Here is a 15,519-nt window from a genome sequence, read left to right on the forward strand (position 1 = left end):
GTCATTTTAGCGGCCATTTTGAATTTCTGGCAACTGATAACTCGTACAGGTACTCCAAATCATCTTAGAAGTGTCAAAGTCGGGCTCCCAAATCCAAAAACATCAAAAAAACTTATTTGAAGCCATGGGTCTATTAAAATATGCTATTACAAGCAAAATGACGTCATTTTAGCGGCCATTTTGAATTTTTTGGCAACTAAACTTGTACAGGGTACAGATAATCATCTCAAAAGTGTCAAATTTGTGTTCCTCAACCCCAAAAACATAATAAAAAGATGCATTGAAGCTATGTATCTATTAAAATATGCCACAAACATGCAAAAAGATGTTATTTTGGCAGCCATTTTGAATTTTTGAATAGTACAGGGGTCAAACGTTATCAGAGGTCAAAAATTTTGACGGATTTGTATTCTACGCTAAATTTGGCCATAGAAACAACTTGTTTGAAATTAGTTTTGTAAAAAAAGTTCAGATTCGCCCAACCCTACTGATATGTTTGACGGCGGTATTTTGAGGCGTTTCTAGTCAATAGGTGAAATATCGCTGTGTGAGGTCAGTCATCTTGTTATGAACATCCTGTACACTATGTATGTACATTGTATGAAAATCATGTACAGTATTAATAGTCAATCCAGCCCCTTTCATGAAGTAAAGTAAATCCAGCCCCTTGTGGCAACAGAATAAGTTTATGGTACAAAGCACACAAAGCAAGCAAACTGCAACTAAAATGGTGAAATATGATGCAAAAGTGGAACAAATTTGCCCAAAGATATTACAATCTCATGTCCATTCATAAAAGAAAGAAGCATGCTCTATTATTATGTGAAATATATGAGGAAACATTTTTAGGTCAAATTTAGTATGGTCAAGGTAATGGTTTTTTAAAATCACAACACACATATTCTATCAAAATATTCAAGTTTGTCATTTGTTTTTAGTGTGGAAATTAAATGACTGTATATTCCTTTAAGTTAACCAAACATAATATGTGATGCGATCAGCTCCATGGGAGCCAAAGGAGGCATTTTGATAACTGAGTTACTATAATTATTATCTTATATTTGGCTATCATATACTGAAATCACAAAAGGTCTAACATACTTGGTTCTAAAGTTCTGATGTTTTGTGATGTGTATTTTCTTATGTATTCTCTTGTTTTTCACTACATATTTTTGCCTTTATCTGAATTTCACATTTGCCGCCTTTGCCCTCCCATAGACCAGATCGTGTCAAATATAAGACTAAAGTGTCACATATTACCAACCTGCTGCAATGGGAATGCCGACCATGTTGTAGACACAGGCAAAGAAGAAATTGACATATATTCTCCTGACGGTGTGCTTGGATAAATCTATTGCAACAGCAACATCCATCAGGTTATTCTTTAGGAACAAAAACAATTTGAAACGTTTACTTTGATGCTCAGTGACAGAAAAATCCTATAGCTGCTGTGAATAAGTTCACTCATGCTTTACTCTGTATTGCGTGGATACATGCATAGTAAAGCCAATCATACATATAGCAGCTATTAATACTTTATAAACTGCTACTTACTTTATAATACACATTACACCCAAAATTTCCAGGGCTCTCTTAAGAACCAATGACTGAATACTTAAGTTTGTTCAGCTTATAATTAGCGAAAATTGTTCTGTTTTTTTTTACTGCGCTCGTCAATAAAGTCCCAACTCACGCTTGTGTAAATTCACATCAGCGTGCATCAGTCACACATCACATGATGCACAACTAGCATTGCCAAAATGTTGCTATCCAGTGTCGACTATTTGCACCAAAGTCAATTGTCTAGGTGCTTTTTACTATCCGAGATGCACCTTACTGTACACATGACCATACATCTCCCAACTGTGGACATTGCTTACATGTACATTTACATGTACAATGCTTTTAAAATACTGTTTACAATCTATAATCACAGTCCTGGAAGCATATTTATTTTTTGCAACCATTTAATGGGCTGCAATATGTAAACCTGACCAGTGTTCGAAATAGGGCCGGTCAGCCGACCATTGGCCTGTAACTTTTTGGCCTGGCCGGTAACTTTTCTGACTGGCATCTAGTTGCCGGCCCGGCTGGCCGGTAACTTTTTAAGGTCAAGCCCGGCTGGCCTGTAACTTTTTGAGGCATATTTCGAAAACTGAACCTGACCCTAACCATAAACCCTAACTGTAACCCTAAAGGTGAGTGATATTGCGGCCCATGGTTGCAAAAACAAAGTTTCCATGAACTGTGGATGTCTGCAGTTCCTGCATGTCTGCAGTAACACAAAGAGTGCATTCTTATTTGGCAGTGTTTACAAAATACCCCCTCCCCACGTCACACACACACACTTATTTCTTGTCATTGTACTTTTACACTATCCTATAATACAAACCTTGATAAGTACAATATCACCAGCTTCCACAGCCACATCAGTCCCTGTGCCAATAGCAATGCCAACATCTGCTTTAACCAATGCTGGTGAATCATTGACCCCATCTCCTACCATGGCAACGCGCTGACCCTGGTCCTGAAGCTCTTCTACCTTCTCTACTTTGTTTTGTGGTAAGACTTGGGCATATACTTGGTTGATTCCAACCTGGGGGATAAAACATATTGTTGAAGTTGAAATATGTTGTATTTTCTTTAACTTCATATATTTGCCTTTATCTCAATTTCAATTTGCAGCCTCTGGCCCCATGGACCAAATCGTGTCACATAATTTTCAGATATCTGCACATATGCCAAACACACACACTCAGAGTTTATGCAAGTACAAATCATTCATCAAAGACCATTCATACACTCCTATATCAAAGCAGCCAATCAGAAAAGTGGTTAGAAAAATATGCGAATTTAACCCTTGAAAAGTGTGAAAATAAAACCTTGCAAAAATGCCCCGCTATATTCAGTACTGCATAGTGGGATATTTTCGCCGAGTTAATTTTTCGTGATTTTATCAATTCTGGACAGTTTAGTGGGTCTTTAATTCGCATTTCCAAATATTTTCACATAAAGTACTATGTGTAATACATATTTTCACAGGGTTAAATATCCGCAACTGTCTGCTCAACCGCGAAAATTAAATCCCGCAAAAATTTCCCGCTATACAGCATTTACTCTTTCATCTTACCTGTTGTGCAATTGCTTGTGCTGTCTTGTTGTTATCTCCAGTAAGTAGTACTACATCTAGCCCCATGTTTTTAAGGATGTTTATGGTATCTTTGGCTTCATCTTTTACTGTGTCAGCAATGGCAATCATGCCTGCAATCACACCTACAAAAAAATCATTATTTACAATTATTTTTTGTGCACATATAGTAAAGTCATTATAAAGAAATTAGTTCGCATCTGATGTCATCTGTCAATTAAACTCAGATATGGTTTGTTTACGATTTGTTGTGATAATTGTTTCATCAGGGGAATGCACTAGATGAATCAATCACCTTTTAACATGCTACTAAATTATTGGTCGTAGGCAGTCAGTGGAAGCACCTATTTTTTTGTGGGAGTGGCATTAAGGGCAAAGTGACTAGGGGGCAAATATCAACAAATTTTGTGTAAAATTGCTGAAAAAAGTGGACACTTTCATAATTTTGTGTTTCAACTTGGGGCATCTGGGGGAAGGAGTTCTAACTGGAGGCATTTATCCCCTGCCCCTGTATACATTTGCCTCCCTTACTTAGATTGAAAATATCCAAACCACATGAGGAGGGATTGAGACAGTGAACCAGGAATAACACCCTATTGAATTTGACTGCAAGCTACATGATATGGGAGCAATGGCTTCAAATCTCATCTGAAGGAATTTTAAAAGCCTTAATATATGATTTCTGTCCAATTTTAATTTGGTTATTCTTTGTCGAATATTATAAAATATTATTAATAACGGTCAGGAACATTTTCTGGTCATTTTATGCCAAACTAATGAGGTAAACAGTAAGAAAACTCACTTACAATCTTAGCCACCTAACTCTGGTATTCTATGGGGGATTTAAAGTCATAATTATTACTTTAATCAAACTTGCTCTGTTGTCTTAAAACACACAAAATTTGGCTGAGTCCAATTAGGTGTACGTTGGGACGTGTAATCATTACAAATACATGTATATGCCAAAAAATCAGGTTTGAAAAGAATTTACCAAAACTCATTCTGGCTTAAAATCAATCAGTTGTATAAACACTGCAATTAATCAAGATTTCCTTCTTCAACATAGCGAACAACAGCCATTTCTTGTAAACAACATTATTTTGTAGTATTTACTTTTATTTGGTAAAAGATCTGAACAAATTTCACACACAAAAGGGAGAGGGGTGAATTTAGTACTCTCTTGGTCACTCATACTTACCATTAATAGCGACTAGTACTGCTGTTTGTCCCAATTTCTCATGATATACCATGCTCTTCTCCATGTGATCTTCCACATTGAGGTCATTCTTGGACATCCATTCCCGATTACCAATTAGAACTTCGTAAGTTTTATCTTGTTCTTCAATGATTTCATCACCTATAGTTTCAAGAATACATAAAGGGATAAACTGTTATTAAAAATGTTTTTTTAGAAATATAGTTTAAAGGTTAGTGGCCTGACTCTTAATTGAGTTCTTCCTTTATTACATTGAGTCCCATATCACCAATACAATATTATTCTAAGATTTGAGTTTAAGTTGGTCTTAAACCTGGAGCTATGGAAACTTTTGGGCACATATAGAACTTCTAAATTGTTGGTCTAAAGTAAAACAAAAGTATAGACCACTTGACATCATTGTTTATCAACAAAGGCAAGGGACTGGTCTATCGATATGCTTGAACGAACTGCTACACTGTTCAATGGATTTCTTTTACTACATTATATGAAATGTGGTGGGCAATTTAAAATGCATGTGCCCTGAGCAAACTATGATGCGTATGTGCACACTGCAGGGCAAAGAACAATGGAAATTGCCATAATTCGCATGCCGGGCAATGACGTCACATGTCAAGTGGTCTATACACAGGGATGTAAGTAGCCCTGAAGAAAAATACCAGGAAAAAAACATGAATTTGGGCTAAATGAAAAAGCCCCAAAATGGGCTGAAAATAAATAAAGGTGCAGAAATATGTACGAACAAAATAAAATCTGGAATTGCAGACAAATCTGAAAACTTGCATCCCTGTATACATATTTGACAAATCCATCTGTGACATCAAGTTTTTGGTAAAAATGCTCAGTTTTGGAGAAAATCACCCAAAAACATTTTTGACCCATCTTTCTTTGGATAACATAACAAAAAAATTCTTCAGTTATTTTTTTTATTTCATCGAAAATGGTTGAATTATCTTACAAAATTGAGCAATTTTCAAATATTTCTCTTGCTAAATATTTAACAAAATGCATGGGCATATAAACCAGAGAAAAAAACTCTAGCCATACTTTCCTGTGTGGGGACTTGTCCAGCCATACCTTCCTGAGTGGGGACTTAAACCTTAGACCTTCAGATAGCAAGTCTGATGCTCTAAACCACTGAGCTGTACAGACCATCCCTCATAAACAGGTCTTAAGTTTAGTACTTATAGATGAGTGGACAGGTTAAACAGTACATCCATAATGTCACATCATTATGAGAAAACCACATCAATATATCGTCGGTCACATCAAATACTGTTCTGTACGAAAACGGACAAAGGTGTTTCACATACAGAGCTATACAATATTGGTTTTGGATTTAGCCTCCAACTTACTTAATGCTAAATTAATTTTCCTCAAATGGTATTTTTTTATGAAGAAGACACTTGCATGTTTTAATTTTGGTGAATTCTGCATGTCAATCTTTCAAATACCATTGTGTAACATGGTATTAAAGTTTTAGCTCTGTATGTGAAACGATTTTGTTTAAAATGTTATTAAACTTATAGCTCTGTATGTGATGTGACCGATTATGATGGAAACCTAACACTCACCCTGGTGTACATCTATAAGTTTGTCATCTTTCTTATCTCTGTGTTTTCTGTCTATAAATGCTAGCATGTCTCTAATATTGGACACCTTGCACTGCAATCCATAACCAGGTTCCGCCTTGAAGTCCGAACACTTGCCAACAGACTCGGTTACCAATGTCTGCAATTCACAATATAAACAAATGATTAGACATCACAGGATTTATTACCCTATTGCAAAACCCCAGAAAGTTAAAACAATGGGCTATTCCAGTTGAAATCTACAATACCCCTGTGGAAGATTTAGCTGTAGTCTTCCACAGAGGGAGTATGAGTTTCGAATAGAATAGACAGTTGGGTAACTTCCATTTGTAATACTCACTCCAGTTGTGGAAGATATAGGCAAAGCCATAATACAGGGGGAGTATGGGTTTCAAAATGATTACTTCTGACCAATTACATTTGAAAAACATACTCCCCCTGTGGAAGATATTTCCCAAATCTTCCACAGGGGGTAGTGTGGATTTCAACTGGAATACCCCAATCAACCAATCCATTTAACCCAAAATGGTATTCCAACAACCAGGGTTTGCTACCATATGCTTTACCAGTTTCGAGCAAACATGCTCATGAGGTTTTAATTATTTTAATGAGCTATTTAATTACCATAATTTGCGATGAACAGCTAATGTAATTGAAGACTGCCAATTGTCACCCCTCCACCAATCCACATAGCTCCACATCATCAAATGCCTTATCATTTCCGAGAAATCATGCTCACAAGCTCTGACAGACTAAAATCGTGCCCAGCAACAGATGCGCTGGTATACAAGGTCAGCCAATAGACTGTTTTCCATTATATAACATCATGCACTATTCCACAGTACCACACATACTCAATCTTCACACACTAGTTTGAATGAAGCATGTGGCGTCCGACACTGGAACGCATCTGGCAAAAGTACCATCTCCAATAGTGCTTTGTGGGACATTGGGAAAAAAGTCTATTAAAATGAAATCTAGATTAAATCAGGCACTTCTGCCTTTCTTACAGTACAATTGATTGGTTAATTACATGACATGATCATCTGGGTAACCAATCAAAATAGAGCTTCTTAGAACTCTTAGTCATTTTAAGCCTAATCCCCTTCAGCCGTACAGACTATTCTTACCATATCTCCGATTGGTTCAATACATGATATAGCCCTCTCTTTACCCAATCAAAATAGTTCTTGAAGGTAGATCGTAGTGCCCATTGGGTTAAACCTTACCTCTTTCGCATGCTTGACTACAGCCATCCCAAGGGGATGTTCACTGCTTGCCTCCGCTGTTCCAGCGATTGCCAAGACCTCATTCTCTGTAATCTGTGTATCAGGAACAAATATCTGTGTCTTGATGACTTGAGGCTTGCCATAGGTGATGGTTCCTGTCTTGTCAAAGATAACTGTTTTGAGCTGTAAAATGTAAACAAGCAATGATCCTTTGTTAACTCTAGAACATTTCATGTATATGTGCATGCTCTGGACATGAGCACTCCATACACATATCTTATCCTGACACAATCATTAGTCCACTAAACACTAAAAAAAAGCAAATACTGATGTTGGAATTGTTCGCTCATGTAACTTATGAGCCATTTCCAAAGGATGCATGCTCCAATCACTGTCCTTACCATGACAGCAGCAAGGGTGGCTACACCATTTTTCACCCTGATGTGGCAGTACTGACATCAGTGTGTATTTCATTTGGCGCAGTCTCAAACTGCTAGCATTTGAAGCACTGGCAAAACAGCTGCTTCAATGCATTGACGTCACTGCCACATGAAAAATGGTATAGTCCTAGTGCACATGAACTATACCTAATACTAAATGCAATCAATAACTCACCTTATGAGCCATTTCCAAAGGTTCCCCTCCTTTGATCAGAATTCCATTGCGTGCTCCGATTCCAGTTCCTACCATGACAGCTGTAGGAGTGGCTAGGCCTAGTGCACATGGACATTTTTTAGCTAATATTAATGCAATCATCACTCACCTTATGAGCCATTTCCAAAGGTTCCCCTCCTTTGATCTATATTCCATTGCATGCTCCGATCCCTGTTCCTACCATGACAGCAGTAGGAGTGGCTAGGCCTAATGCACATGGACATGCTATAGCTAATACCTATGCAATCATCACTCACCTTACGAGCCATTTCCAAAGGTTCCCTCCTTTGATCAGAATTCCATTGTGTGCTCCGATCCCTGTCCCTACCATGACAGCAGTAGGGGTGGCTAGGCCTAATGCACATGGACATGCTATAGCTAATACCTATGCAATCATCACTCACCTTACGAGCCATTTCCAAAGGTTCCCCTCCTTTGATCAGAATTCCATTGCGTGCTCCGATCCCTGTCCCTACCATGACAGCAGTAGGAGTGGCTAGGCCTAATGCACATGGACATGCTATAGCTAATACCTATGCAATCATCACTCACCTTACGAGCCATTTCCAAAGGTTCCCCTCCTTTGATCAGAATTCCATTATGCTCGATCCCTGTCCCTACCATGACAGCAGTAGGAGTGGCTAGGCCTAATGCACATGGACATGCTATAGCTAATACCTATGCAATCATCACTCACCTTACGAGCCATTTCCAAAGGTTCCCCTCCTTTGATCAATATTCCATTGCGTGCTCCGATCCCTGTCCCTACCATGACAGCAGTAGGGGTGGCTAGGCCTAATGCACATGGACATGCTATAGCTAATACTGATGCAATCATTAACTCACCTTACGAGCCATTTCCAAAGGTTCACCTCGGTTGATCCCCGAATCATTTGAAAGCTCCGATCCCTGTCCCTACCATGACAGCAGTAGGGGTGGCTAGGCCTAATGCACATGGACATGCTATAGCTAATACTGATGCAATCATTAACTCACCTTACGAGCCATTTCCAAAGGTTCCCCTCCTTTGATCAATATTCCATTGCGTGCTCCTATTCCAGTTCCTACCATGACAGCAGTAGGGGTGGCTAGGCCTAGCGCACATGGACATGCTATAGCTAATACTGATATGGCTAATTGGAATGAAAATTGAAAAATCACTTCTTCTTTGTTGTTATTACCGTCTTCATCTACACAGTCGGTCCCGTTCTGAAATGAGAAATTGATAACACAGCATATAAGATCAACACGATACAACAGAAACCAGTACACTGTAATGTATTGAACCCAATTAGCACCCTAAAGTGCATAAATTATTTTAAGGGGTGCTTATTATTGACTGTGTTGTAAATTTAAAAGGGGACCTTGTCCGTGCAACATTATTCGATAATAAAAAAGATGAGCACTGCAAAATTAATGCTGCAGCCAATGATGACTATATTGTTTTTCTGTGGTGTAATTATGAGTTTTAACCCAATTTTGAAAATTGCAGCCAAATGCACTACCACTGTAAACCAGATGTATTATATATATAAGCCTTATTGCTAATGATCTTGTACAGCTTATGTTTACTTACATATTTTGGTATAATACAAGGATCATGGAAGCCCAGCGATGTCCACAAGATGAGAGTGGACCCTGAGAGAATCAGGATACCTGGTACAAATATGCCAGCAATTTTATCTGCTATCTGCTGTATTGGTGCCTGTAATGGGGAAAAAAGAAGACATTAGCATCAGGGTCTGACTTATTTGTCTCTCTTTTTTACAGGCCCAGGATTGTAAAGCTACTGGCCCAGCAATAAATTTACTAAACCAGCTTTCTCAATATTTTCTACGGCAAAATCAAGCAACTGATAACCAAGTTAATTCCATCTCCTAGTGCTGAGACATCCCCCACGATCTAGCATATTTTAATCATGACATGCTTGGTCATTCTGTTCGTCACTGGCCTTCTTACTTAGCCAATTGGGCATGCATAATTGCAAATCCCATCTTTACGATCAAGACTAGATCAACAACAAAAATCAAAATAGCCTATAAATTACACAGAGGTAAACCAGAAACTGTCCAAAATGTCCTCCACCTATTTTAATTGTAATCTTGTCTCATATCATCTCAAAAATCTACTGGCCTCCTTCACCCACCCTGACAATCCTTGATGCACCACATGTACACCCCTTGATCGACCTAAAATGACATTCCTTGCATTCATGCACCACATCACATGACACACAATGACACCCCTTGACCCACTGTGACACCCCCTGACCCATCCTGATACCCCTTGACACACCCGGAAACCCAGTGACTCACCCTGAAACCCCTTGACTCATCCTGACACCCATTGATCCATCCTGACACCCACTGCAGCACCATACCCTTTGACCCCTACGACACCCATTGGCCCACCATTACACCCCTTTCCTATAATAATAAGTACCGGTACATGCCTACCTTTGAGGTCTGTGCATCTTGTACAAGCTTTACAATCTGTGCTATAGTCGTATCTGCTCCTACATGGGTGGCTTGAATGAGCAGTGTACCTGTTTGGTTTATTGATCCACTGATGACAATTCCCCCTATAACACAAAGATGGATTTCAAATTTGTAACATCTACACCAAGATAATATTTTGAGATTACCTATACAAATGAAGCTTAAAGAAATTAAACTTGCTTCACTTTTCTCGCTCTCTCACACACATGACTCTCTCACATGCTAATCCTATTTAAAACTTCCAAAAGTGAGATAAATAAAATAAAATAAACTTGATTTCTTGATAGTAAGCAAATCATTTCATCTGTAAGATCATAATTCCTGTTACATTGTTCATTGGCATGTATCAAGGGTTTCCACTACCTGATATGCTTTTTCCTATGTTTGCGGAAAAAGTGAATCACATAGTGGCTCAACTTACCCCACTCTCCCCTATACTATAGTAGTATACTATAGTATACTACTATAGTATATGCCACTATAGTAGTATACTATGTGCCACTATGTGATATACTTTTTCTACAGTGAAAGTGTATCTAATAGTGGTATATGGTATAATATACCACTATGTGATACACCGATTTCTACTTTTTTACCATTTTCTTATCATATGCCAATTTAATAATTTAATTAGTAATTCTAATTAATAACTTCATTTTCAGCTTTGGGACTTGGCGTAATTGAATAGAACAATATTTAAAACATATATACCAAAAATTGTGAAATGGCCAAAAATCAGGATACGTCACTATGTGATGAACCTGACGATATATCCATGGTAAAGTTGGATACATAGGATGCAGACTTACCTGGTTTCTTGTTGATGGGCATAGACTCTCCAGTAATGAGAGACTCATCACAGGCTGATGTACCATCTATAACTGTACCATCTACTGGTATCTTGCCTCCAGGTACGACCTGTCAAGTTCAATAAATTCTAATGTAAATTTCAAGAACTTTAGGCATGGTTGACTGATGGGTTTGTGAGGTCAGAATTTATATGTGACACAATCAAGGGAAATGAGTCGGATGTCGCAAATATTGATTTTGAGATATTGGCAAAGAAAGTGTTAAAATTCTTTTGTTTTATATTGTTTTCAGCGATTGATGTAACTTTGCAAAGAAAAGTCGTATCAACATGGGGTTTTCAGTTTCAAAAAGCGCTAAATGTCCTCTTTAGAAACATATGTAAAACTCATTTTCGATCAGGGTCAACATTCCCCTTGATCATGTCACAAATTTGATTCTTCACTCAAAGTACACAGACTTATTTTCATTCAAAAGGTACAGATACCACCCCAACAGGCAAATTCCTGTGCTCTGTAGTATATTCATGAGGGCTGATCTTTCTACTGCCTGTGTCCAACAACTTACACTTGGTGTAACATGTCCATGTGTATTACGTACAAATATTAACACTGCGCTTTCAAAAAATATACTGTAACCGGTGCAGAATGGAAATAGTAGTCTTGTCTGTCACACTTCATGGTATGATTAGCCCTCATTAACAGATAATGCTGGACTTTGCCAGTTGGTGAAGCATCTGTAGTTATTATTAGTCTATGCTCAGTTTATACCACTTCTTCCTGACATTTTTGGTTTTGATATGTGCCTTGCTTATTCTGGTAGATCAATGTGACAGTCCCCCAATGGCTCAAAGCATTGAGATTTATTTGCTTTTCCAAGGACTGCCTTTTGGAATTTGCAGGAGAGTATTAAGTACAAGCTCTTCTGGAGTCTTCAAGGAGAGCTGTTTAGAGCATTTAAAAAAGAATGTAAGGAGAGAATGGTCAACCAAGGTGAGCTAAAAATCCCTCTCCTATATCAGCTTTAAGGAGAGCAGTAGCGCTGCCTGCACTGGTCAATGCACCGCACATGAGCATAGACCTCACCCTTGGCTCTACACTCTGACTTATGGGTCCTGCCTAGTATTTTACGTAGACGTAGACGAGTAATTGCTCTCTCTCTCCTCATAAGGCAGTCCCAACCTGGTCATTGGGCTATTCCAGATGAACCTCATACTCCACCTTTAGAAGACATGACTTTAATCTCCCACACAGAGAGTGTGAATTTCAAATGGGTTACCTGAATGGATTATGCCATTTGAAATCTGCACCTCCTGTGTACATGTGGGAGATTAAGGGCATGTTTTCCATAGGGGCGTATGGATTTCAACTGGAATAGTATATGTTTTGGAAATAAATCTAATACCAGAACTTACTTTTTACAACTTTGGATTTACCAGACACTGTTAAGGGATCTAAAATGAGCGTTTATTGCGTTTCGACAGTATTTTTTGTGGGACATGAGAGCACCTCAGACCTATCGAATTGCATTCTGAATACGAAGCATGTCTTTCTGATATCAAATAATTTTCATTTTTTGAAAATCACAATATATTACAAATTTTATGACAAATTATAAAAATTTGATATTTTTCAAATTTTTGATATATGACAGTCCTCGAAGTAAATTATATAAATCTAATGATATATTCTTAAAGTGTATGTAGCAGAGAGGAAAAGCTGACGGTCAATTGAAAATTTTGACCTTTCATATTGAAGATATGGATTTTTTCCCAAAAAGACCTTATTTTTTTTGGTGTTTTGTGGAAAAAATTCCATATCTTCAATACGAAAGGTCAAAATTTTCAATTGATCGTCGGCTTTTCATCCCACCTACATACACTTTAAGTATAAATCATCAGATTTATAAAGTTTACTTCAAGTACTGTTAAATATCAAAATATCAATTTTAATGATTTGCCATAAAATGTGTATTAAATTGCTAATTTCAAAAATCAAAATTATTTGATATCAGAATGACATTCTTCGTATTCAGAATGCAATTGACATATGTCTGATGTGCTCTAATGTCCCAAAATAAATACTGTCCAAACGCTCATACCCCAGCCCTTAAACTACTGGATGACTAAAGAAAATTCACTCATTAGTATATTTCTATCTTGTCTGAAGATTTTAAAGTACATACCGTAAACGTTCGCCTAATGGCGCACCTGGGATCCTTTGCCTTGGAGTAAATTTCATGAAAAATAGAGAGCTCCCTCCTCTAAAAATCCCAACAAACATTAAGGGTATGTGCCCTTATTTGCTGGTGGGATTTTAACGGGAGGGCACTTAGTTTGTGTCTAAAATTCCAGTTATGTCAAGGGAGCCCATAGCGCCATTAGGCGAACGTTTACGGTATAGTGATAACTTACTTTGAGAAAATCACCCTTATGAACCAGTTCCACATTGATGTTTTCTTCTGATAACACTTGGTTGTCTTCACTCAGAGTGACCAGGGTAGCTTCTGATGGCTGCAGAGACATCAGCTTGGATAATGCATCAGAAGTCTTGGCCTAGAGATAAAGAAATAGTATTGTTTATTTAGAATTCCTTGTATCATATTGAACTGGGTATAATAACTGAAATACAATCACAACTTGGGGTGAGATAACTGGACCTTCAAAGCAAGCTTCAAATGAACATGAAACTCCCCAAGTAACAAAATAGTAACCCCTTGTTTCCCTTACTGCATTAATGCTATAAGAGATAAGAGCGTCATAACTGAGAATTGATTAAAATTCCATTATTATTGTTAAAACCTTATGCAATTGCACTATTTAGTTCCTTCAAATATTCAGGTCTTTGCTGCTAAAGTCTTGTAGACTGTTACAGTTAGAGAATAAAGGTATCGTTTTAGCCGCTGTTGTGCATCTATCATCTCATATAACACAGGCGACACCATTATTTTACGTAGATCAACCCGGCAAAGCGAAGTTGTTTTACGCCAAAAATAATGATGTCGCCCATGTTATATGAGATAGATGCACGACAGCAGCTAAAAACAATACCTTTATTCTTCAATTCAAAAAAACAATATTAATCATAAGTATACCAAATTTTAATCAAATTTTACATTTTACAAGGAATTACCTAGGGCTTACAATCGATCTGTCCAATTGTTGCTATGTTTCTCCCAATTGGATCAAATAGTGTGTACGAATATCGCGTCAACACACCCCCACTGAACCATGTTATATTTCATCATATTACAGGGCTAAGAACCAATAAAATTGCAGGAACTTGAGTTTTTAAGAATAGGTGATGTCAGGTGCAAGTAAACTTACAGTCCATTTGGCTTTTTCAAGATAGCGTCTGTGTGTGAATAACTCATGTACACACGATCACAAGCATTGCATTAGTAGCGCGCGATGCAACGCAAAAAGTGACTGCGCCCTACAGACTCCAACTTTGATTGATCTCGTGTGTATCACATGCGAACACTACTGTCCCCAGGAAGCTAGACTATGCCATAGTCGAATTTTATTAAAAATATGTTATTATTAGTCATGATGAACCCATTTCGTTGAACTCAAAATTATACTGATGTTTATTAAAATTAAAATATTCAATAGTAAAATGGTCATAAAGAGTTAAAAATATCAGACGATTAGTGACAATAAAAGTATACTTGAATGCAACATTATCTTGCATAATTATAACGGCTCACTTTAATACTGAACAATTCTGATTTTGGAATCTCCGAAATTTCGACTATGAACTTTGAATTGTAAGCAGAACTTTACCCCCTGGACTTTGCTCTCTAAAAACACACTGTCAAGCATACTTGTTTATCAGTCCATTAACCACAAGTACTAAGCATGGACGCCCTAGATGTTTGATGAGAGATTAACTTTCGCGTCAACACAAAAGCGCCGCAAATACCACAGACAGTTGTTTACGGTGTAGTTAATGGTAATGGCGCGGGCCCAGACGATTTAAACCATAGCGAGGTATGGGCGACCAATCACAAGGCAGGTCCATTTAAAAGCTTTTAAAGATGCATTACATCATGGACAATTTTAGTTAGGCCAGAAATTGGCCTAACTCTCCATAGAGTCCCGTGTTAAAAATCTTAACCGCAAGGCAATGTCAGTAGTCCACTTGGGAAGCTAACAAACAGAGGGAGTAGGGTGACTGATCAGATGTGAAAATCTATCAATTGTGCACACATTAATTAAATCAGAGTTTTAAGCTTAAATACAATATCCAGAGTATGCAATGGCGGGCAAGTGGACTACGGGGTAGTCAATACCAGGAAGCCAAATGGACAGCATGGGCTATTCCATTTAAAAGCCACACTACCCCTGTGGAAGATTTAGCAAAAATCTGCCACA

At 37.8% G+C, this 15,519-nt stretch overlaps 1 protein-coding gene across 1 annotated transcript in view; it reads right to left on the reverse strand.

The window, feature by feature from the left end:
• LOC140164823 (copper-transporting ATPase 2-like) overlaps positions 1–15,519 on the reverse strand; it is a 60,697-nt gene that overhangs the window by 4,690 nt on the left and 40,488 nt on the right. The window contains 11 exon segments of the mRNA XM_072188197.1: positions 1,265–1,382; positions 2,393–2,596; positions 3,131–3,273; positions 4,347–4,505; positions 5,939–6,095; positions 7,186–7,368; positions 8,836–9,048; positions 9,416–9,544; positions 10,296–10,420; positions 11,147–11,255; positions 13,558–13,698. Coding sequence (XP_072044298.1) covers positions 1,265–1,382; positions 2,393–2,596; positions 3,131–3,273; positions 4,347–4,505; positions 5,939–6,095; positions 7,186–7,368; positions 8,836–9,048; positions 9,416–9,544; positions 10,296–10,420; positions 11,147–11,255; positions 13,558–13,698 — 1,681 coding nt within the window.

Source organism: Amphiura filiformis, chromosome 11, assembly GCF_039555335.1.
Source record: "Amphiura filiformis chromosome 11, Afil_fr2py, whole genome shotgun sequence".
Classification (NCBI taxonomy): Eukaryota; Metazoa; Echinodermata; class Ophiuroidea; order Amphilepidida; family Amphiuridae; genus Amphiura; species Amphiura filiformis.